The 26860-nt window shown below is 37.4% G+C and overlaps 1 protein-coding gene across 1 annotated transcript in view; it reads left to right on the top strand.

The window, feature by feature from the left end:
• Positions 1-26860, top strand: part of LOC143029542 (protein dispatched homolog 1-like) — a 414630-nt gene that overhangs the window by 307515 nt on the left and 80255 nt on the right. Inside the window, exon 4 of the mRNA XM_076192201.1 lies at positions 17722-17954. Coding sequence (XP_076048316.1) covers positions 17875-17954 — 80 coding nt within the window. The 5' untranslated portion in view covers positions 17722-17874. The remainder of the gene's footprint in view (positions 1-17721; positions 17955-26860) is intronic.

Below are 26860 nucleotides of genomic sequence, written 5' to 3'. Positions count from 1 at the left end.
CGTTTTCTTCCTCCCCTTTCTTCTCCTCTTCTTTCTCCTCCTCCTCTTCCTCCTCTACTCCTTCTCCTCTTTCTCTACCTCCACTCTCTCTCTCTCTCTCCTCTTTCGAAGGCCTTATTTACATCACAAGGCCAGAGGCGACCACTCCGACCCCGCCCCGGCGCGACGGACGGGACCCCCCGTCGTTGCCGCGACGCCTCCTGAATTCCCGAATGTGGACTAGATAATTTCATTCTTCTCCTCCTCCACCTCCTAACCCTCCTCCTCCACTTCCTCTCTTCCTCCTTCACTTCCTCCTGCTACCTCTCCTCCCTTCTTCTTCCTCCTCCTCCACCTCCTCTTCCTCCACCGCTTCCTACTCCTTTCTCTGCTCCCTTCCTTCCGTTATGACGATTTTATTCAGCTGAGGGCAGACTTAGATCGAAACAGTCAGTCGGTCGAGAGCCTATTGTGACCAGAGACCTCACTTCAGCAGATTTTAATCGTCTAGTATCATTCAGAACAAAATTTGAAAATTGTTTCCACCATAGTGGTGGTGACGCAGCTGTCATGGAGAAACTAGGAGCTTTTTCCATAAAAAGATAAAATTGTCATTGAAGTAACGCATGTCGAAATTTAAAAATCCAGTTTACTATATGAACGGTAATGTCGTTATAATCCCGTCCAACCCCACTGTCTTCCAGGCTAGTTGTGAAGGAAAAGATCTTGTAGTATTTTTCTTTTCTACTGTATGATGTCCGCGCACCATGTTGGCTCCGAGCTTTCTTCGTACGATGCGTTCGAATCTAACAGTCACCGTTGATTTCGATGTACTGTACTTGCCCTGAAAGTCCGAACACACATGCCAAAGATGAAGATATCGATCGCAGCTAAGCGTCTCCTTATGTGAGCTCCTCACCTGTACTGTGTTTCGCATGAGCACTTAAGGGCCTTCTGTCTGTACACGATGTGAGGTCTCAGGAAGGGGATAAATTCCGATTCCACTCAAACGAACACGACGATGAGTGTGTATGAGAGGCAGTTGATGCCAAACGGAGACACGAGGCGACATGAAGTTGCAGTGCAAAACACATAACATAAGAATGAAGGACACTTCAAGAGACCATAAGGCCTACACTAGGCAGTTCCATATCCAATACCACTCATCATCCGTATCAATAAAGTTGTCTAATCTTCTCATAAAACAACCAATAGTTTCAGCGCTCACTACTTGATGGTTACTAAGTCTATTCCATGCGGTAACCACTCTATTGATAAACCAGTTCATGCCGGAATTGAAAGATAGGTACCCTCTGTCCGAAAGCGGTCAGTCATGATGGGCTACCGTGTGGGTCACACACACACTTGATTGAGTCTGCCGATAGCCAGAATAGAACGGTAGCTAGCCCTTGGGCCTTGGCATGGAGTGGCCGACACGCCGGAATGACATTGGGTCTTGTGTGCGTGGTGAACAATTCCGTTCAACTGGCGGGTCCACTCCCACGCACGGAAAAGGGGACTCGATCTTTTTGGAAATTCTTCTCAGCCTGTCATAAGGCGTTGTAGCTAAGTAAAGGGATTCTTAAGTCACCTGCGCAGAGAGACAAAGTCAAAATAAAGAATATGAATGATTTTTTGCAGGGAAAATAGTAAATTCGCTCAACGTTAGATGGTATAAAATCTGTAGACTGTCACCATTGTTAAAATGGATAGTAGTAGAAGAACAATGTTGGTATCTCGTCGGTTTCTATCCTCAGGGACAAGATCGTGCCGAGGAGAGATGGAGTCAAGATGGAGGTGCTTAAAGATGAAATTGAAGGGGTGGAGGGCAATTCTTTTCCAGCGCTATCACAACCCGCGAACTTGCTTTGCTTAGCCTTTGAACGGCATAAGATAGGATAGCGCATTTTCGCTAAGGTTTATATATATATATATATATATATATATATATATATATATATATGCATGAGAAATCACATAAACTCGTGATTCTAAATATGCGGAAAAACCACCAAGGAAAAAGAAAAACTGATGACCAAGCGCTTTCGTCTATTCAGACATCCTCAGGGTACATAGAAAAGAAAAAGTACACAAGAATATATACAAAGAGTATGAGGTCAGGGAAGGAACCAGGAGAGGTTGCGAGGATCTAATGTCAACCTGACCCGTTCGCGGCAGCGGACGTTTGGGCTACTACTTTTTTCACAATAAAATTGTCTAACTTATACATACCATGACTTAAATTTAAGTTATTGACAAATGTATCTTTGATCAGACTGGATTCTATTATATTTCTCGTCAAATATGACTTATCTTTAACAATTTCTTTAGCACCCTCCCAATTTATACAATGATTAAAATCCCTTAGGTGAATAAATAAGGCATTAGACATTTGCCCACTCTTGACGCTATACTGATGTTGTTTTAACCTTACTTTTAATTCTTTTCCAGTCTGACCAATATAGCATTTGTCGCAATTTTTACATGGAATTGAATATATACATCCTTCCCTGACCTCATACTCTTTGTATATATTCTTGTGTACTTTTTCTTTTCTATGTACCCTGAGGATGTCTGAATAGACGAAAGCGGTTGGTCATCAGTTTTTCTTTTTCCTTGGTGGTTTTTCCGCATATATATATATATATATATATATATATATATATATATATATATATATATATATATATATATATAAACCTTAGCGAAAATGCGCTATCCTATCTTATAATATATATATATAATTATATATATATATATATATATACATATGTGTGTGTGTGTGTGTGTGTGTGTGTGTGTGTGTGTGTGTGTTTTAAATAACCCACTGTCGGAAAAACACAGCTAAAGAAACAGACGAACTGAAACAGACGAACTGTATATTTCGACCACTACTGTGGTCCTCTTCAGCAGATAGGTACAAGGTAAGATGTACAAGAATATATACAGTGAGAGAGGTACAAAGTGGGAACAAGGGGAGGTGGCTCAAATCACATGTCCGAGGTGGGGCGGACTCGGGAATGGTAACAATTTATTCACAGCATAAGTTGTTATACAATCAGGTGACCATTGCCCTTTTAATGTATTGCAATTTGGCAAGTGTTTGATGAGGAAAGATTCGACTATCTATAGTCGAATCTTTCCTCATCGTGTTAGGATTAGTCTTCGGCCTGACCAGTCTTGATTGATCAAGACACTGGTTAGGTTGAAAGCTGATTCACAGCTAAATAAAATCATTTGGCGTGTCCTAAAACTAACTTCTTAAAATGTTGAAGGTCTAAAAAAATTTGATAATTGGAATCTACCAAGGCATCGGTACTGATGGGAGAGCGTGGCAATGTTGGCCCTGAATGAGGGGAATATGTTGACACGGTCACTGGCTCTGGATAGGCGGCAATGTCACAACTGGAACTGTCACTAAAGGCACCAGTGTTGGCAGAACAAGATTAGTGGAAGTGGAAAAGAGGCAAAATTGTCACTTCACTGGAAGGTGGGTGGCGTTATTGGCATCAGTGGGTTTCGGGGAAGGGGAGCATGATGGGTGTGTTGGTAGCGGGTCGGGGGGGGGAGGGGGGGTCTGTTGACACTTGGTCCGGAATGTGATAGAACTGAGGGAGGAAGGGGTGGTAGTGGTGGTGGCGGCACTTGGGAAGGTGAAAGGGCAGAAGTGGTAACGTTGAGAAGAAAAGGAGAACATTGGTGGCGTCTGATGGGAGGAAGTGGTAGCAATGTAGCACTGGATCTAAGGGGGAGGGGTGATATTAACAATGCGAGACGGGAATGATGGGAAGTGGGGGTGTGACAAATAGTGCCACGGTAGTATTGTCAGAGGAACCCCCCCCCCCCCAGGGGATTGACAGGAAACCAAATGTGGTTGGATATGGACCTGACCTGTTACCCCAAACCGAAATTGACAGATGTGGCTGCAGGCAAAGGGGCTGCCGTAGCAAGTGTCGACAGCAGAATTGGCAGTAGCAGCGGTAGCGGATGGGTCGGTCGTGTTGCGGTGAGCACCGAGCGGGCTCGGCACCTTTGAGGATCGTCTCCTGTGTTTCTTCGTGACGCAGTTGGAGTTCACCTGAGGGGGTGATGTCTAAGGAAAGGCCACAAAAAGTGTGGAGAGTGGGAGAGGGAGTGACCACGGAAAGTGTGAGTGTATGGGTGGAAAGAGATAACAGAGAAACAGATAGCAGAGTGAGAGGTGGCACGGTCCCATTGGGGCCTGCATAACTGGTACTTTTTTATACACTAGATCAAACATCCTAGAAAATTTCCGATTGTTTCAGTTATAAGAGTTAATAATACCTTTTAAGTAAAATGAAAACCTAACAATAATAATGTGTACTAAATTATATTCTGATGGAAGCTATTAGCTAAATCACCTTTGCGATCGGTGTAAGCTATCTCTTCATTTTGTCTATTGTTACATCATTTGTGAGATCAGCCGTATGTGAGAAACAATAATTGGCGCTATGTTACCAAGAAAGGCAGCCCTGAGATTGTATCTTAATGATCGTCTCTCACTTTTTCTTTGTTTGTGACAGTGCAGACACCAGCTGTTTTGACGGTGTAGAGCTGCTACTCACTTGATAGGGAGTCATGTAACTGCTACGCTAAAATGACAAAAGTTTCAAAAGAAAAAAGCAGTATGATGTCATAAGGTGTGGCAATCGATTGACTCGATTTTTTGTATTCAGTATATACATGTCTATAAGTGGGCAGCGAGACTCACGTCCAACAATTCGAATCTCATAGGAAGAATTGTTTAATCAGACTGTCGAAATAGACATATACTCTTGTTATCTTGGCCATGACAGCTACCCTGGGATGAGTTTATGGACTGACATGCTAGGTCAAATGGCTATGTAATGGGTTTGCGGCTCTACACTGTGGTTAATAGGTCTCCGGAGGCTGGTGGGGAATTTTCACTCTATGATGGATAAGTTGTTGTGAAATGGCAAATTTCCGTTCGTAGGGCCGGCTTCATCCTGGAAAATGTGGAATGAAATGGGAACTCACTCGTTATTTGTTAACTGTGGTCTATTGTATAGAGTTGTTCCTGAAACAAAAATTAAAGGGAGACTGTTAGCTAGGAGAAGAGAGGAAAGAAAAGGGTATGAGGGAGAGTATGGGTGAGAGATTTAAAAGTTAGGTTTCGGGTCTAGAGAGAGTAAACTAATACAGTTTGAGTGACTTGAAGAGCATAACTTTAACCACACCAATACGGCTACATGTTTGATAAACTTTGTTCCATAATGAAATCGTATTTCCTTCGCCAAAGCATAATGAGTAATACCACGCTATTGAAAGGTTTATGGTTTCCCGTGGATCACAACAGTGTGCTGGATAGCCTGACCTGGTAACAACAACAATAATGATAACAATTATTATCATCATCATCATCATCATCATTATTATTATTATTAGTGTTCCCTTTACCTCCTATCCACATTACTATTATTATTATTATTATCATTATTATTATTATTATTATTATTATTATCATTATTATTATTATTATTATTATTATTATTATTATTATTATTATTATTATTATTTGGGAATGGATGGTAAGAGGAGATTGTATGAAGGAATAATTGTGCCGACAGCACTGTATGGGGCAGAAACATGGAACGTAAAAGAGGAAGAGGGGAGGAGTTTGAATGTGTTTGAGATGAGGCGCCTGAGAAGTATGATAGGGGTTACTAGGCTGGATAGATTGAGAAACGAGGAGGAGAGCGGGGATGGAATGGGAGTTGGGAGATAGGGTGGATGAAAGAGTATTGAGATGGTTTGGACACAGGGAAAGAATGAGTGAAGAAAGATTAGTAAAAGAGATGTGGAAGGCAGAGGTGGAAGGAGTGAACATGAGGGGGCGACCAAGGATAAGATGATTGGATTGGGTAAAAGGGTCACTGGGAAAGAGGGGAATGTCTGTTGAAGAAAGGAGAAAACGGAAGATAGGGATGAATGGAGAATGGTTGTGTATGGATGATGTTGTGAAGCATGAAAGCGAATGGGTGGGGGATGGGGGGTGAGGGAGTATATGTGAATGATATTTTGACGCAGCCCGAAGGGATTTCTCCCCGTCTTCTCTTTTTCTGAATAAGGGGACAGAGAAGGGGGTCGCCGATTAAATGAAGCGGCCTTGCTGTGGATGTGCTGTGTCTTGCTACACTGCTTCTGACCCAGGACAGTGGGCGAGATGCAGGGATGACCCGTCATCCAGGAGGAGCCAAGATAAGAGGGAAGGAGGGGGGTGAATGGGAGTGGAGTATGTGGGGATGGAATGGGTGGGAGAGGATTGTATGCCTTTTTTTATTTTGTGCTACCTCCCTTGTAAGGGGGAAATAGCCATTGGTGTATATATGTATTTATGTATATATGTATTATTATCACTATGATTACTGCAACAACGTAACATATTCCTCGTGGGTATTTTGGTAATGGTAGTAGAGCTGCTAATTGTGGCACTCAACAAGTGTAGAGAAAATTATTCGCTGACGGCAATAGTAGTTACGGTTAACCATGGTAACGGTAACGGTGGAATACAGCTACGATGATGGTAATTGACTGATGTGGTGGTGGTAAGGTACCACGAGGAAGGATTGTTTGTGTCGGTGGCTGGTGGGTGTTGCCATGGTGACCCTGAGTCTGACGTCTGACGGACGCGTCCATGGCGGTGATGATAAGGATGATCACAGTTATTTTGTCTCGTGAGGCTCATGCGAGTAAATAAGATCCATCGCAGCATCGCTTTGTGTTCCGGCATGACTGGCGGCTGCAGGTCCGCCTCCCAACTTGGCTGCTGCAGCCAGACGTGGGCACCTTCTTCCTTGACCACAGTAGTTTGGAAGAGTTTGAATAAATGATGCCTGTGAAGTCATAAAACCACCAAAAGACATTAAAACTAACCGAATTTCAAAGGTTACGTTGATTAGTAAAAAATTAAATATTAATCCTGGTGTGTGTTACCTCTGTGTATAATATTTAAAGTTTAGATTTAAAGGAAGGGTATATATAGAGGGATTGAGGGGAGAGAAAAGCGTAAAAGGAAAGACTAGACTCGGTCTTGATGGTTCCTTGCGCTCCTAATCATTCCCAGGCACTTATGGGAACAGGATTCCGCGTTCCTGGCTCCCCAAAATTGAGTCTTAACCTCCAAAATACAGACCTATACCTCTGTGAGACTCATGGTTTTTATTTTCTATCAATATTTCGCCCATTTCTTCAAAGTATGTACTTATTTTGTTTGTTGAATTCCAGATTTTCAGTGCATTATTACAATTTCATAAACTCGTAAACATCTTGGTTGATTTTGTAATTTCATTTTACAAACAAAGAAATTATTCAGCAATGTAATTTTATTGCTAATGAATAGCAAAAACCATTGCTGGGGCTGTTTGTTCATATGTGAATGGAGAACCGCATAGAACCAGTGAGTGAATTCACAGAGCAGGTTACGGTCCGGAGAACTGGCTTCCACAGTTCTTCACATAAATGAGTAATGGGGACATTCCTAGAGACCCCCTCATTTAGTACTGACAGCATGTTTGGTACAATCAGTATTTTAGGGGTTTTAGTAACATCCCTGCAGACCAAGTCACTCCACATTCTTCTATGAATGGAGGCAAATCTTTACCCAAAAAAGAATGCTGAACCATTTTGACTACTATCCCCCCGTTTTGCCACCCTCATAAATATCTCCTACCATTATGCTGTCCCCAAAGATAAAATCGATGTTTACTGTTAAATAGTCTAGAAACTATAATAAGATAAGTTAGAAAAAGTGTTCCATACATCATAAACATTAGTGATCCACGAAAAACAGGCCATGGGAAAAAGGATACCACCACCGTGTTACATCTCTTCTTCCTCTTCAATATCTTCTTAATTGTTTTCTTCTTATACTTCTCCATCTTCTTCATTTTTCTTTTCCTTTTCCTCCTCCTCCTCCTCCTCCTCCTCCTCTTTCTTCTTCTACTACTTCTACTACTACTACTACTACTACTTCTACTACTTTTTCTTCTTCTTTCTTATTTTTCTGGGGAGGAGGAGATGGAGTTCCCCTTGCGTATAGACGACCGCATTACTGGACTTCGCTCTAGAGAGCTTAAGTCAGAGTAGGGAAGTAGAGCGAGCCATGGTTGGAGGAGGAAAGCCTCCGCTTTTCCAGGATACTGCGTCACGTAGGGAAGATTTCCTAGGTGTTAAGCCGCACGCAACCCCACCCTCAAGACGAGGCTGCACTGTATAAAAAAAAAAAAAAAAAAAAAAAAATAAATAAATAAATAAATAAAAAAAAATAAAAAAAACAGCATTGACCCATTTGCCTCGGAACACAAAGAGTGAATTCTTTAAGTTGAATAATGTTATGTTGTGTTAGCAAGAAATTAAATGCATTCCTAATTGAGTTCACTGTTCTCAGTGTTATTAATTCTCGAATGCAGAACTTTTGTCGAAATGGGCATGTATTGACATGCGCCACCGATTTTAGTGACTTCATCTCATCATTCCATTGGTGTAGGTTATAGTTGTGCGTTAGCGTATGCATTTTGTCCTAGTGGCTGCTGCATACATACACACAAACATACATGCGTATATATATATATATATATATATATATATGTGTGTGTGTGTGTGTGTGTGTGTGTGTGTATGCATACACGTGCACACACACACAAACATACATGCATATATATATATATATTGTAAGTGTGAGTGTGTATGCATACACGTGCACACACACACACACACACACACACACACACACACACACACACACTTCAACGAACGGACGGCTTAGAGGACGTTCTGAAGAAAAAGTGAAATTTCGTGGATCCCAAAGCAAAGGAAGTACCTATTGTATTTACAGGGTGGGGGGAAATTGCTCGTGGTGTAGTGGGAAAGTGAAGAAAAAGGAGAAGGGGAGGGATTACTGAGGAAAATGGAAGGAAATGAGGAAGGGGAGGACTTGACCCAGGCAGGCAGGCGACATATAAACAAAAGGGGTCCTGACCAGCTGAGCGACGATGAAAGGTCTAACAAAAATGTAAAGATTAGAAACATAGATATGAGTAGCACAGTGGAAGGTGAGAATAATAATTTCCATGGATTTAATGAGGGGGGGGGCGGATACCAACCTCCCCCAACTAGCAAGACTCGAAGAAAAACTTGAACAAATGACTGAACATTGGGAGAGTAGATTTGATAGAATTTCAAAAATGGCTGAAAGGGTTGAAAGATTAGAAACACTAGAGAAAGCAAACAATAACTTAACTAAGGAAGTAGAAGAACTAAAAAGACAGTTAAAAGAAGTAAAAGAGGAGAATGAAGAATTAAAGAGGAATAATAAAGAAAACAAAGAGGCCATAGCTAAAGAAGCTATGAGTTGGAAGACAACCCAAGAAGACAATAAAGTGGCATTCACTGACATAATTAAACAGCAAATGAAAGAACAAACTGAAGACTCAATTATTAAAGTGATAAGACAAAAGGAGAATATAGTAAGAGATTTAGCAGATAAAAAGAAATGTATAATTATATTAGAAATGGAAGAGAAACACAACCCAGATAGAACCACAAGAATCAAGGAGGAAAATGAACAAGTAAGCCGATTACTAGAATCAGTTCAGGAAGATGAGCCAGAAATAATGAAACAAATAGAAGAGAAATTCAGACTCGGGAAATATAGTACAGACAAGACCAGACCAATTAAGATTAAATTCAGGTCACAAACGACGGCAGAGAATATCTTATCCAAAACAGGGAAACTAGCAACAAGTGAACAATATAAAAAGGTATGGATAAAAAGGGAAATGAATAAAGAGGAAAGAGAGGAGGAAATAAGGAAAAGACATGAAGCTAAGAGAAAAAACGAGACCAGAACGGAGACAGAAAAACAAGAATTCTACTGGAGAGTAGTGAATATGAAATTGAAGAAATGGAGCATAACAGAGAGAAACACAAAAGAAACAGAGAATACAATGGAAATAACAGAAAGTTAAAAGTATCCTACACAAATATAGATGGATTAATAACAGGACTGAATGAACTGAACAAATATCTGAAAGAAAGAGATCCGGACATAATAGGAATTGTTGAAACAAAATTAAAAGGCCCACTACCACCCAACAGCATAGGACACAATACATATAATTATTGGATTAGAAACAGAGATAAAACAAGGGGGTGGAGTTATGTTCCTGACTAAGAAGGATATAAGCGTGAAGAATGTCACATATGGGAACAATACAGTAGAGATGATTATGATAGAAGTAGAAGATAGAGATAAGAAGAGCAGAAAATTTGTAATAAACTACGTGCCCCCAAAAACAGCCTCATGGGAAGAGAGTGAACATAAAAGCATGTTAGAAGACACAAGAATAACACTAAACAAGATAATGGAAGATGGAGGAAGAATAGTTATGATGGGCGACTATAATTGCAAAGAAATATGCTGGGAATAGATGACCGTAAAGGGTGGAGAAGACTCAAGGGGAAGTGTTCTACTTGAGATGATTACTGACCACACAATGACACAATGGATCCAAGAGAACACCAGGTATAGAAATGAAGAAAAACCATCGAGACTAGACCTAATATTCACATCAGAACCTGAAATAGTGGAAAAGATAGAATACCAGGCACCAATAAGCAAAAGTGACCACATATTGATAGAACTAGAACTAAATGAGAAAAAATACATAAAAAGAAATGAACAATATAGAAAAGGAAGATTGATGTATGAAAAAACAAATTTTGATAAATTAAGAGAATTCTTCCAAAATGAAAACTGGGAAAGAATACACAAAGAAGATACAACAGTAGAAGAGAAATGGAATATTTTGACAAAAATCTATAAAAAGGGAGTAGAAAAGTATGTCCCAAGACAAAAACAGGAAAAAGAATATATAAAGTGCTGGTACAATAAAAGTTGTAGAGATAAAAGACAAAAGAGACAAAGCTTGGGCTAAATGGAAGAAAAACAAAAGACCAGAAAAATGGAAAATATATACTTGTTATAGAAATGAATATGTACAAGCGTGCAGAGAGGAAAAGAGAAAATATGAAAAAGATGTCATAGAAAAATGTAAAGATCAACCAAAACTATTCTACAGATTTGTAAACAACAAACTGAAAAACAAACAAGATTTGGAGAAATTAAGACAAGGAGGAATTGAATACACAGAGGAAATTGAAATGGCGGAAATTATGAACAAACATTTTAAATCTGTGTTTACAAGGGAGAACATACAACCTGAAGAGATTGAATGGAAAGAGAAAGTCCCCCCTATGAAAGAAATAGAAGTAACAAAGAATGAAATATTGAAACAGTTGAGTTATCTTGATGTCAGAAAATCGCATGGACCAGATGAAATAGCAAACTGGGTTTTGAAAGAATGCAGGAATGAACTGGCAGACATAATACATAGCATAATAAACAGTTCCTTGAAAGAAGGTAAAGTTCCAGAAGATTGGAAAAAAGCAAATATAGTACCTATATATAAAGGGGGAAATAAAGAAGACCCTAACAACTATAGGCCAGTCTCTCTAACAAGTACAATAGCAAAAATTTGTGAAAGAATTGTAAAAAATAGATAGATAAAATATTTAGAAAAAACAACGTGCTAAATCCAAGACAATTTGGATTCAGACAAGGACGATCATGCGTCACCAATTTAATATGTTTCTATTCAAGGCTAATAGATATAATACAAGAAAGAGATAGATGGGCTAATTGCGCATTTCTAGACCTAAAAAAAGCTTTTGACAAAGTACCACATAAAAAGTTGCTTAAGAAATTAGAAACTGAAGGAGGAATACAGGGCAAACTACTAAATTGGATGGAAGACTTTTTGCAAGAAAGAAAAATGAGAGTAGTGATAAGAGACCAACACTCAAACTGGGATGAAGTAATAAGCGGTGTTCCACAAGGAACGGTTCTGGCCCCAATAATGTTTGCTATATATATTAATGATATGGAGGAAGGAATTGAAAGCTATATGAGCTTCTTTGCAGATGATGCAAAACTATTGAAAAAAGTGAACACGGAAGAAGATTGTGAATCACTACAGAGAGATCTAAACAAAGTACAGGAATGGAGTAGGAAGTGGGAAATGGAGTTCAATACAAAGAAGTGTAGTATAATGGAATTTGGAAAAAGTAAAAACAGAATAACAGGTCATATAAATTAGGAGAAGGAATAAAAAAAAAAGTAGAATATGAAAAGGACCTGGGAGTCATTGTTATGAATAATATGTTACCTGAGAAACATATAAATAAGATTTTTGGAGAAACTTATAATTTAATAAGAACAATCAAAGTTGCATTTACATATCTGGATGAAGAAATGGTGAAAAAATTCTAATCACCCTGATAAGACCAAGATTGGAATATGCAGCAACGATATGGTCACCAAGTACAAAAAAATGTATAAAAAAAACTTGAAAGAATACAAAGAGCAATTACAAAATTGGCACCTACACTCACAAAACTATCATATGAAGAGAGACTAGCAAAACTTGAGCTACAGACACTAGAGCAAAGAAGAGAGAGAGGAGATTTGTTGATAACTATTTACAGAATCATGAAAGGCATAGAAATTACTGATAGAGAGAATCTGATAAAATGGGATGATAGAAATACAAGAGGACACGGAAAGAAAAGAAAAATGGACAGCTATAGAAGAGACCTGAAAAAAACAGCTTTCCTCACAGAGTAATAGACAGTTGGAACAAGTTAGATGAGAAAGTGGTGTGTGCAAAAACAATACATGAATTTAAAAATAGTTTAGATAAAATGAGATATGAAGATGGGACACCACGAGCATAGCTCCCCTTCCCGTAAAATACAACTAGGTAAATACACACACGATCGGCAGAGAGGCGGTGACGATTAGAACTCCGGAAAAAACGATGTTTTCGTATATTTCAACGACGTGGGAGTACCTATGTTGTTTTAATAGGGAAGGGGAAAGTGTTGGAGGGTTTTTTGGTGGAAAACGCCGATAGGTTTCTTCTGGTTTATTTGGGAGAGCCTGATCTGATCTGATACAATCTTGGTCTGGCAGCTCCGAAGTCAACTTTGGAGGTGCCAGATCTTCCTAGCTAAATGAAATAATTACAAAAACTGGGCGTGTCCTACGAGAAGGCGCCCAATAGAAAAACTGCAGTAGGGTGGCACTCTTGTGATGCCAGCCCGTAGAGCGTCGGTCGTCGCGTTGACCTATGACCCTGACTTGAGCGAGACTTCATGTTGTTTGGGATGTTCTAGCAGATGTATGGGGGTGAAGGTCACTTCGTGACCTCCGAGCTCAGCTGAGGGTCTGAGAGGCCTCGTGTAATGAAAGGCCTTGTTGTCTCTTCATGATGGAGAGATGGTAGAGGGAAAGAAATCATCTGCCGCCTCGTGGAAGGAAAGAAATCATCTGCCGCCTCACAAAAGCTCGTGGTGTAGTGGGCAGGTGAAAAGCAGTGAGTCACAGTCCATTTCAGTATTCACTTTCTTTAACAATTTTGCATCATCTGCAAAGAAGCTCATGTAATATTCTCCACCTTTGTCCATGTCATTCATATAGATAGCAAACATTATTTGAGCCAATACAGATCCTTGTGGAAGTCCACTAATTACCTCTTCCTAATGAGAACTCTTATCTCTGAGCACTAATCTCATTTTTCTTCCATGCAAAAAGTCCTCCATCCATTTCAGTAGTTTACCTTGTATCCCTCCTATGGTTTCAAAATTTCTTAATATTTTTTTGTGAGGGACTTTATCAAAAGCTTTTTGTAGATCTAGGAAAGCACAATCAGCCCATCTGTCCCTTTCTTGTAATATATTTAGTCGTCTTGAGTAAAAACAGATCAAATTAGTGGTACATGATCTTCCCTGTCTAAATCCAAATTGTCTCGAATTTAGGATATTGTTCCCCTCCAGATGTTTTGTCCATCTACTTTTTATAACATATTCACAATTTTTGGTTCTTGTACTTTGTGGCGTCCTGCGGCAAATGCAGGATACGAAGTTACATACGAAAGAAAGGAAAATACCGCATGACACAAATTCTGTAGAAATGGCACTTGTATACCTACGAAGTTTGTTCCATAAATCGATATGCTATTAAAAACTCCTGTTTACTCACGTACAAATGTGTTATTGTGTTAAATATTGAAAATGTGTGTACCCGTTGCTATGTTTGTTTGGGCCCGTGTCGCTGTGATCGGATGGAAATAATTATTTCAACGCTTCTGTTTAATTTCATAACATTTCACACACTTGTCATTAAAAAATTTGGATTTATACTTTTAGTATTTTCCTCATGTAATTTGGATTTATACTTTTAGTATTTTCCCCATGTCTGTTTGTCAATCTGTTATCTAATTGTTACACATTATACCTGACTCCTGATTGGTCCACGTTGGCAAAGCTCCCACAATGCTCTGCTATGTTACCTATAAATAGAGCTAATAAATGCAGGTGACAGACAGTCTCTGTGAAGTCAATACCGCTGCATGACCCGAACCGCTTAGTCATTTCTCCTTATCCCTGACTCCCACCACAACTTATAAGGGAAACCAGTCTGTAATTTGTTGGGTCTTCCCTATTTCCTCCTTTATAAATTGGTACAATATCAGCATTTTCCCAGTCATCTCCTATTTTTCCTTCTTTGAGTGAACAACTTATGTTATATATTTTGTCTCTTAGTTCTTCTTTACATCCTTTTAATATTCAGTTTGTTATTCCATCCAGGCTGTGCAGTTTCCTGACATCAAAATCTATTATTTGATCCCATTATATTTTTCTGTGTTACTATTATTTCCCTTATGGTGGTGGTGGTGGGGGGATTTCACTTCTCTCTCTTCATCCCGATGTTGTATATTTTATCTAGTGAAAACCAACTTAAAGTGTTTGCTCATGACTTCAGCCATCTGTGCATTCCATGTTCCCTTGGCATAGTTTCATTATTTCCTTTTTTTTTTTATCTTTTAGTTTACCTTTTACATATCTACAGAATAGTTTTGGCTGATCCTTTATTGGAAAAGGATCTGTTTTCTTTATCCAAACAAATAATTCTTACTTTAGTTAAACTAATTCAAAATGAGAAAGTTCAATCTTACCTTCTTCTTGAATTTTAGATGTAATTTATAGAAAAGGCGGATTTTCGAGAGACCGGTTTTAACTCGGCCGAGTTATACTTACGTCCCTTTCGCCTTATTAAGTTTATCCGTTATTTTCAATTGTGTAATCTTAAACTTTAAAGAGAGGTTTCTCTTTACAGTTGGGAGTAAATGTTCCTCCGAAATTGATTTTCTGTAGTTTCAGTTGACACAAATTCTAAGCGTCTTGACTTGACGAAAACAAGTATTTGAATGAATCCGGTCGCAGGCCACACGCAATATCTATAATTTTCGCGACCATTGTTTACTTTTCACCGACCAGAATTTTCGGTATTTATTTCAAATGTTTAAATTTTTCAATAGACTACAAATTATCAGTAGCAATTGATCATTAACATTATTAATTATTCAGATTTTATCCAATAATTTAAATATACATAATTTATTACTTTAATGAAATTAAACTTCTAGAGTTCAATAAACGAGTTCAATATGACGTCACCTTTTACGTAATTTCTAATACCTTACATTTTTCTGTTATGTCTTTTTAATAGTTTCTTTTTTCTTCCCTGCGTATTTTTACATATTCATTCCTTTGATTAATATATTTGCCACTTTTTTTTTTCCATCTTTTCCAAGCTTAATCTCTTCTATCTATTGTTTCACTGCACCTTCTATTAAACCAGCACTTAATATACATTTTTTCCTGTTTTTGCTGTGGGACATATTTATCCACTCATCCTTTATAGATTTTTATTAGAATCATCCATTTTTCCTTCCATTTGTGTTTCTTCCTTATAGAATTTTTCCCAGCTCACTTTAATTTTTCTTCTTCTAAATTTCTCAAAGTACATTTTACTATACATCAGTCTTTCTTTTCTGTGTTTCTCATTTCTCTTTGTATATATTTCCCCTTTATTTCTAACTCAAGTAGTGTGTGGTCACTTCACAATTGGTATCTTGTATGAAATTCTATCTACTATTTCAGGTTCTGACGTAGATAATAATTCTAGTCTTGATGGTTCTTCATTATTTCTAAATCTGTTTTCCTTTACCCATTGTGTTATTGTATGTTCTATAGTCATGTCGAGTAATACATTTCCCCATTGATCCTCTCCACCTTTCACTGTCATCTCTTCCCAACATATTTATTTGCAATTAAAATCTGTGTGATTACTGCTTTATTTCCATCCTTCAGTATCTCATTTAATGAAGTTCTCATATCCTCTAACATTTTGAAGTAATCTCTCCAAGACCTTGTTTTTGGGGCCACTGCAAATTTTCTGCTTTTCATGTCACTATCTTCAACTCTTATTGAGATCATCTCTACCCTGTTCTCTCCATATGTAACATTCATCACATTTAAGAGAGATTGTGTATGTGCATATAAAGATAAAGTAGGAAATTCTGTATACAAATAAGCACATGATATGTAACTGATTACACTTTGAAAACTTGTAACAAATCCTTTCTTAAAAACCTTATTTCAATCCCAATCTCACAACAATGAAATGGTGCTCATGCGCTTTTTCCTCCTACACTTTCCTTATATCCTTCACTCTATGTGGTGGCCATATCACTGAGGTATATTCCTGTCTTGAGCAGATTAGGGTTTCTTTGATTTTTTTTTTTATTTAATTTCATTCATCTCTCTTCATCCATATAGTGAAAAGCCACTTTAATCATCTGCAGTCTGCATGTCTCTCACAATCCAATCCTGTCTATATGTCTATCAGGTGACTTGTTTTCTTTTCCAACACTTAAATTTTTCTCCTCTGTTGCTTTTATAATTCCAGTACTCTACATTTTTTGGCATTAAAATTTGTTTTCCATTCTTGAGTTCATGCAAAAATAGTGTCTAGATCTTTTTGCAATAACCTATAGTCTGTCAAAATAAACACCATGTGAGGACAGAGCCCTTATTAGTATGACATTTCGTTTGTTACTGCTTTTTCAAGCACATCGTCATAATACACATGACTGAGATTAAATAAGAAGAAATGGGGAAAAGGGAGGGGGAGGAAAGGAAGGAGAGAGGAAGGGAGGTAGGGGAGGAGGGGATCACTGAATACTAGGGAAGGTTAAAAAGGTGGACCAATATCTGGCTTCATAAATTGGGGACTGTAAGTGTTACAGAAAATGAGGCACTGTGCCCTTAAATGAGGAAAGTGATTAACTCTGGAAAGAATTGGGTAACTGGAGAGGATGAATGGAATTGCTTTTGGAATGAGTAGTGCTGGAGAGGTGAGAACAGTTTGAACAAAAGGAACAGTTTTCACGGTGCACAGAACATAGCATAAAAATAATCAGGTGGCTAACTTCTTCTGTAGCCTCTTGTTTATGAGGTTATTTAGTCTGTCTTCATTATCTTATATTATGAATGTGAAATATGTGATATCTTAACATATAATATATATATATATATATATATATATATATATATATATATATATATATATACCTATATCTATATATATATCTATCTATCTATATATATATATATATATATCTATCTATCTATTTATATATATATATATATATATATATATATATATATATATATATATATATATATATTATCAATCAAACATCACCTTCCTGACTTCCGGTTTTTCTTATTTTGCAGGAGCAATCATCTGTGCCAATGTTATTTGAAACCATAGTGATAAAGATCAATCATCTATGAAAATGCAATTCCCTGGATACTAAAATAGTATCAGTGTGTTGGTTCCAACTAGTATATTGCCTGGGATAAAAAAGATGAACATACGTTACTGCCATGCAGACTGACATAAAACGTCCCAGGAGAGTAAAGGAGCTGACCCTGCCAAATAGGCAAGTATCCAACTCCTCAGCCGGGTAGGTTTCCAGTCAGAACTAAGTTTTAGATTACTGTGCCATGAAAGTATTAATCAATATACAAGCAAATTATACTGCTGCCACTACTCTTTTATGTAAAGATTTCCATCCATATGGAATTGTGTGGTGAAAGCAGGTAGGATATGTTTTCTGCAGACATAGTTAATTGGTCCTACTCTCGCCAGTGCTGATTAAAACATTTTATATATGATTAATACATGTTTTACACTCATCTGATTTACTACTACAGTCTACTCTAAGTCAAGGTTTTCCATGTGTGTAAATATAGAGCACAGGGACTTGAACCTCTCAGACATAGGAGAGCTGACCTTAGGAGTGAGCATGGGAAATTTGACCTCATCTTTGGTTGTTGTTTGTTCTTCGCTAGCACCTCTGCAAACTGATTGTAGAATACCTTTTCTCTTGGACCCATCCCTCATTAAGTCGTGAATATTACTGGAGTTAATGAATCCTGATCTACATACATTCTGGTCTTCTCACATACATTTCAAAAATAAGTTGCCTCAAAAGTAAGGTCTCTGTAGGAGGAGGTCATTGGGTCAAAAATTCATAGATCAAAAAAGTCCAAATGTCCCCACATCTAGAACCCTCTCCTGCTGGCATCCACTCATGCCCCACCCGATGTGCTGAGGTACCTGAAATTCTTCTCTTGTTGGGTTCAGTTATCACATCCCTGTAAATTTCACAAAAAGGGACATATCTTTTGTAATGATCACTCTCAGGTCTTTTTCAGATCCCACTTTCATTACTTCCTTTTCACCAATTTAATATTAGCCTGATATCCTTTTTTTACTTTTTCCAAATTCTATTATGCTACATTTCTTAATGTTGAAGTCCACTTCCCACTTCTGACTCCATTCCCAAACCCTGTTCAGATCTCTCTGTAGCGAGTCACAGTCAATTTCAGTACTCACTTTCCTTAACAGTTTTGCGCCCTCTGCAAAGAGGCTCATGTAACATTCCACACCCTCGTCCATGTCATTCACATAAATAGCAAACATTATTGTTGCCAGTACTGATTCTTGTGGAACTCCACTAATCACCTCTTCCCAAGTGAAACTCTTATCCCTGAGCACTACCCTCATTTTTCTTCCATGCAAAGAGTCCTCCAGTATTTCAGTAGACCTTGTATCCCTCCTATGGTTTCCATTTTTCTTAATAGTTTTTTGTGAGCAACTTTATCAAAAACTTTATGTGAATCTAGGAAAGCACAATCAGCCCATCCGTCCCTTTCTTGTATTACTGTATATCTAGTAATTGTGAGCAAAAACAGATCAGATTTGTGGTACATGATCTTCACTGTACCAAATTGTCTCTTCCAGATGTTTTATCCATCTACTTTTTATAACTTTTTCATAAATTTTGGCTACTGGTCTTATAGGGGAATGTGGTCTGTAATTTATTGGGTCTTCCTTATTTCCTCCTTTATAAATTAGAACAATATCAGCATTTTTCCAGTCTTGTGGTATTTTTCCTTCTTTAAGGGAGCAACTTATTATGTTATATATTTTGTCTAGTAGTTTTTCTTTACATTATGTTAATATCCAGTGTGCTATTCCATCCTGACATCAAGGATCATTATTTGGTCCATTCTTTCTGTGTTACTATTATTTCCCTCATGGGGGAGATTTCACTTCTCTCCCTTCATCCCGATGTTGTACATTTTCTCTAGTGAAAACTGACTTGAAGTGTTTGCTCATGACTTCAGCCATTTCTGTATCTTCTGTGTATTCCATATTCCCTTGGCATAGTTTCACTATTTCCTGTTTGTTTTTTAGTTTACCATTTACATATCTATAGAATAGTTTTGGCTGATCCTTACATTTTTCTATTATGTCTTTTTCATAGTTTCTTTTTTCTTCCCTGCATATTTTTACATATTCATTCCTTTGATTAATATATATTTGCCACTTTCTATTCTTTTCTTTTCTCCATCTTTTCCAAGCTTTATCTCTTCTATCTTTCGCTTCGCTGCACCTTCTGTTAAACCAGCACTTAATATACACCTTTTCCTGTTTTTGCTTTGGGACATATTTATCCACTCCTTCTTTATAGATTTTCATCAGAATCATCCATTTTTCTTCCACTTGTGTTTCTTCATTGTAGAATTTTTCCCAGCTCGCTTTAAGAAAAAAATTCCTAAGTTTCTCAAAGTCCGTTTTACTATACATCAGTCTTCCTTTTCTGTGTTTCTCATTTCTCTCTATATATATTTCCTCCTTTAGTTCTAACTCAAGTAGTATGTGGTCACTTCGCAATTGGTGTCTTGTATTCAATTTTATCCACAATTTCAGGTTCTGACATAAATAATAAATCTAGTCTCGATGGTTCTTCATTATTTCTAAATCTAGTGTTTTCTTTTACCCATTGTGTCATTGTATGTTCTATAGTCATGTCAAGTAATACATTTCCCCATTGATCCTCTCCACCTTTCACTGTCATCTCTTCCCAACAGATTTCTTTGCAGTTAAAATCTCCCATAAGTACCACATTACTTCCATCCTTCAGCATCTCATTTAATGAAAGTCTCATATCATCTAACATTTTAGAATAATCTCTCTCTCCAAGACCCCAAATTTTGGGGGCACATAAATCACTGCAAACTTTCTGCTTTTCATGTCACTATCTTCGACTCTTATTGTGATCATCACCCTGTTCTCTCCATATGTAACTTTCGTCACATTTAAGTTTTTCTTAACCAGGAACATGACTCCTCCACCCTGTTTCTCCTCTCTATTTCTAAGCCAGTGATTATATAATCCATGTCCAACACTGTTTGGTAATAGTGGACCCCTTAATTTTGTCTCCACAATTCCCATTATGTCTGGTTTTTCTTCTGACAGGTAATCATTTAGTTTGTTTAATCCTGAGATTAATCTGTCTATATTGGTATAAGCTAGTTTTAATTTTCTACTCCATCTTGTTCTCTGAACCTTTATATATATATATATATATATATATATATTTATATATATATTTATTTATATATATATATATGTATATACATATATATCTGTATATTTATATATATATAAATATATATATATATATATATATATATACCATTTTTCAGTCTCATGTCTAACACTCTCCAATAGAACTGCGTTTTCCTAGTGTTCACTTCTTGCTAATTTTCCTGTTTTTGCTCAAATTGCTTCTGCTGCCATTTGTGACTTAATGTGATCTTTAGAGGTTGATTCTTTCCTTCTGTATTTACCTAGTTGTATTTTATGGGAAGAGGGCTATGCTCGTAATGACCCACTTTTGTATATTTCTGCATCCAGTTTGTTCTTAAAGTCATGTATAGATTTAGCACTCACTGTTTCCTCATTCAGTTTGTTCCAGATATCTATCACTCTATGTGGGAAGCTATTCTTTTTCAGATTTCTTCTGTAACTGTCCTTCTTAAGTTTCTTCCCATGTCCTCTTGTTTTTCTTCTATCCCACTTTAATAAGTCATCTTTATCAAGAATTTCCATCCCTTTCATAATTCTGTAGATGGTTAGCAAATCACCTCTTTCTCTTCTTTGTTCCAGGGTTGGTAGATTTAGTTTAACCAATCTTTGTTCATATGTCAAATTGGAGAGTGTTGGTGCCATCTTTGTCATTGCTCTTTGAATTCTTTTTAGTTTCTTTATATATATATATATTTTGGAACTAGGTGACCATAGTGTTGCAGCATATTCCAATTTTGGTCTTATCAGTGTAACTAGTATTGTCTTAACCATTTCTTCATCCATGTAATCAAAGGCCACTTACATTGGTCTTAATAAGTTGAAAGTTTCTCCAACTAATTCATGTATTTGTCTGATGTCATGTCATTTGAGATAGTTACTCCCAGGTCCCTTTCCGAGTTTACTTTTTTACTTCCTTTGTACCAATTTTATATTGACATGATATTCTATTTTTGTTTTTTCCAAATTCCATTATGCTACATTTCTTTATGTTGAAGTTCACTTCACACTTCTGACTCCATTTCCAGACTTTGTCTAGGACCTCTTGAAAAGATTTGTAATCTTCCTCTGTACTTACTGTTTTGAGTAGTTTTGCATCATCTGCAAAGAAGGTCATATAACATTCCACACCTTCATCCATGTCATTTATATAAATAGCAAACATTATCGGAGCCAATACAGAGCCTTGAAGGACTCCCCTTATCATATCTTCTCAATTTGAGTTCTTGTCTAAGTACCACCCTCATTTTTCTTCCGTTCAAGTAATCTTTCATCCATTCCAATAATTTCCTTGTATTCCACTTATTATTTCAATTTTTCCTAGTAGTTTTTTGTGTGGTACTTTATCAGAAGCCTTTTGTAAGTCCAAGAAAGCACAATCTGCCCATCCGTCACTTTCTTGTATTATTTATATTAATCTTGAGTAAAAGCATATTAAGTTTGTAGTACATGATTTTCTATTTCTAAAACCAAATTGTTTAGCATTTATTATTTTGTTCTCTTCCAAGTGTTTAATCCATTTATTCCTAATGACTTTTTTGGATATTTTCGCTACTGTGCTTGTAAGAAATACCGGTCAATGATTTGTTGGATTTTCTTTGTCTCCTTTGTATATTGGTACAATATTTGCATTTTTCCAATCTTGTGGTACTTTTCCTTCTTTGAGTAAGAAGTCAATTATCTTGTGTATCATGTCCGTTAGTTCATCTATACATTCTCTCAGTATCCAGTTTGCAATTCCATCAGGCTCATGTGACTTTCTAACATCAAGGTTTATTATTTGGTCCCTTATTTCTTTCTGTCTCACTGTTATTTCTTTCATTTCAGGGGATCGTCCTCATTGTCCTTCATCTCAAATTTGGGAGCTTTCAATTGTAAATACAGACCTAAACTGCCTGATCATAACTTCAGGCATTTCTACGTAATCTATATATTCTTTATTTTCTTTGGGCAGTTTCACTATTTTGTGTTTGTCTTTTAGTTTATCATTTGGATATCTGTAAGATAGTTTAGAGTGGTCCTTGTATTTATCTATTATATCTTTTTCGTAGTTACTTTTTACCTCCCTGTGTATGTCTACATATTCGTTTTTCAGTTTGATGTATGTTTGCCATTTGGTCTTTTTTTTCATCTTTTCCAGGCTTTGTCTCTTCTATCTTTAGCATCACTACACTTTTTGTTATACCAACATTTTATGTAAACCCTTTTTTGTTTCTTCTTTGGTACATATTTATCTGTTCCCTCCTTGTATTTTTCTTTAAATATGTTCCATTTCTCTTCCATCTTTGTTTCTTCATTTGAATTTTTTTTCCCAGTTTGCATTTTGAAAAATTAAGTTTTGCAAAGTCCATTTTGTTGTATATTAATCTTCTTTCTCTATGTTTCTCATTTCTTCTCACATCATTTTATTCTTTAAGTTCGAACTCTATTAGTATGTGCTCACTTTTCCCAATTGGTGTTTTGTAATTCATTTTGTCCACAATTTCAGGCTCAGATGTGAATAATAGGTCTAGTCTCGAAGGTTCTTCATTGTTTCTATATCTGGTATTTTCCTTGAACCATTGAGTCAATGTATAGTCAATGGTCATATCCAGTAGAGTGTTCCCCAGAGTTCCTCTCCACCTTTTACTCTTATTTCTTCCCAATTTATTTCCTTTGGATTGAAGTCACCCATAGTTACTATGTTTTCTCCATCTATCAGTAACCCAGATAATGCATTCTTTGTGTCTTCCAGTAATTTGAAATTATTACTATCAGACCAAGCCTGTGTTTTTGAGGGCACATATACTACTATAAATTTTCTACTTCTCATATAATTATTTACAATTTTAATCATAATATTTCCACATTATCTTTTCCTTCTGTTATTTTTGTGACATTTAAACTCTTTCTAGTCAATAACATGACTCCTCCCCCCTGTTTATCCGTTCTATTTTTCACCCAATGGTTGTATAGACCTTGCCCCACCATACTTGATGATATGGGACCTTTCAATTTTGTCTCCACAATTCCCATTATGTCTGGTTTCTCTATTAGGAAATAGTTGTTTAGTTCATTTATTCCAGAAATCATACCATCCATGTTTGAGTATGCCACTTTTAATTTTTTCTTTTCTTCTTTATTTTTGTTTTATGTGTATTTACCTAGTTGTATTTTACAGGACAAGACCTTTTGTAGGTCTAGAAAGGCACAGTTTGCCCAACCATCTCTCACTTGTATCATATCTATTAATCTCGAGTAGAAGCAGATCAAGTTTGTTGTACATGATCTTCCTTGTCTGCTCTTTGTCTGATCTTTCTTACAAAACCTGTTCAATATGGGTGACCCTGCAGAGATTTCCTCTCTATCGACATGGCTTTTGTAATCATTAAGATTCTGAAGCCTATCTACCACATCGAGTTTGTCGATAGGCTTTAATTCAACGTTTACATCCAGTATCACAGAGTTCCTGATCCCTCACTTTTCATTCACAGTCAGTACAGTGAATACTAATTGTAATCTTTTGTTAATTATCATTGTATTGGTGCAGTTTCATAGATCTCACCTTCTATTTTTAACTTGGCAATTCCTCCTCTGTGCCCCAGTTTGCCACTGACAAACCTGCAAAGTAGTTTACGTTTGTCATTACATTTATCAATTACTTGTTTTAAGTTTCTTTCTTTCATTGGATTCTCATATATTCATTTCCAGCTCTTTTATTCTTCCTTTATTCTACTGTTTCCTCTGTTTTTTCAATATGTCCCATGCCAGTTTTTTCTATATGAGGAGGTTGGTAGTATGGTGCCTGCTCTTCCACACCTCCTCCCTCAAGTCACAGACATACAAACCAACCAAAGCCCATATACATGTCCATCATATACAAAATAAATAAACTTCTTATATCCATCAAATGCAACAAGTGCTATTCATGGATCAACCTCACATGCACTCTAATCACCAGCTGAAACCAGTGCACAAAGAATTAGTTCTACAGTCACCATACAATAACACACAAACCCAAACAAAAACAAACCTGCACAAAAAGACACTCTAAACATCCTACAAATATATATAAACAGAATCAAAAACACACAGAACTGTTTCAATTCATATATATAAATACAGTATAAAAATATCTATAATTTTGCAAACAAAACCAACACCATAATTCACAGTACTTACATTCATCAATTACACAGTAGTAAGAGAAGAAAGCACACAACACTCTATAGTTTACCTTCAACCCCACTCCTTCATTCCCAGCCACATGTGACCCTAAATACTTAAAACTATCCAGCCCCTCTAACCTCTCCTCTAAGACTTATTTCCAACTTACTGACACCCTCACCCCTTGTACATCTTATTACAAGCATACATACACCAAAGGTTTTTTCCCCTTACAAGGGAGGTAACCGAAGTCAAAAGGGATAATTCCACTCCCACCCATCTCATCCCCACCTACTCCACTCCCATTCACCACCCCTCCTTCCCTCGTTTCTTGGCTCCTCCTGGATGATGGGTCATCCCTGCATCTCGCCCATTGCCCTGGGTCAGAAGCAATGCAGCAAGAAAACACATCCATAGCAAGGCTGCTTCATTTAATTGATAACCCCCCCCTCTCTGTCCCCTCATACAGGAAAAGAGAAGATGGGGAGGATTCTCTTTGGGTTGCATCAAAATATCATTCACACATAACCACTCCCTAACACCCCCATCCCCCACCCAATCCCTTCTATGCATCATAGCATCATCCATATACAACCATTCTCCACTCACCATTATCTTCTGCCTTCTCCCTTCCTCAACAGACATCCCCCTTTCTCAATATCCTTTTACTCCATCCATCTCATCCTTGGTTGCCCCCTCATGTTCATTCCACCCATCTCTGCCTTCCACACTTCTTTCACTAATATTTTTTTACTCATTCTTTCCGTGTCCAAACCATCCCAATACGCTTTCATTAGCCTTATCTCCCAACTCCTTTGCCATCCCCGCTTTCCTCCTCATCTCCTCACTCTATCCAGCCTAGTAACCTGTACTATACTTCTCAGGCACCTCATCTCAAATACAGTTAAACTCTTCCTCTCTATGTTTCTGCCCCATACAGTGCTGTCGGCACAATCACCCTTTCATACAATCTCCTCTTAGCATCCATTCCCAAATGTCTATTTCTCATTACACATTGTAATCCCCAAAGGTATTTACTTGCTTGTCTCAATCTACATTCTACCTCCACCTCCACTCCTCCCTTTCCTGCCACATGGGCCCCTAAGTATCTAAAAATATCCACTTCCTCCAGCCTCTCTCCTTTAATACCCACTTCCAGTTTGCTGCCATCCTCTCTTGTACATCTTATCACCTTACTTTACCCACATATACCTTCAACTTCCCTCTATTGCACACCTTCCCAAACTCCATCACTAACTTCCTTAACCCCTTCAATACAAGTCAAATATTCGTGTGCACATTAGCTGCTGGACATATGATGATGCATCACAATATGTGCATTATAAAATATAAAGTTACAGCTGTTATACTCATTCTCTTTCACCTAGAATATTTGTAACCACTGAAAAAGTGATCAAGCCTGTTCACAGAATAAGAGGGTCATTCAGCTACAATTACAAAAAAAAATATAATCAGGAAGCTGATGCATCCTCATATACTCACTTGTGCCTCATGATGCCTATGCAGGCATCATCATATTCAAGGGGTTAATCCCTCCTCTGATCTTTATACAAGTGCAGTGTCATCAGTAAACAACAACTGACTTATCTCCCATTTTTCTCCATTTTCTTTAATCATCTCCAATCCCATACCCATTACCCTTGCATATACCTTTTGTACCATCCCATCCATGTATATGTTGAACAGCCATGCAACATTACACATCCGAGGCAAAGTCCCACCTTTACCTCAAACCACTTGGTCTCTCCATTTTTAATTCTAACC

Source organism: Oratosquilla oratoria, chromosome 11 (assembly GCF_046742065.1).
Source record: "Oratosquilla oratoria isolate Oo_2021 chromosome 11, ASM4674206v1, whole genome shotgun sequence".
Lineage (NCBI taxonomy): Eukaryota > Metazoa > Arthropoda > Malacostraca > Stomatopoda > Squillidae > Oratosquilla > Oratosquilla oratoria.
The sequence above is the reverse complement of the archived record's forward strand: the minus strand, read 5'-3'. Positions and strand labels throughout refer to the sequence as shown.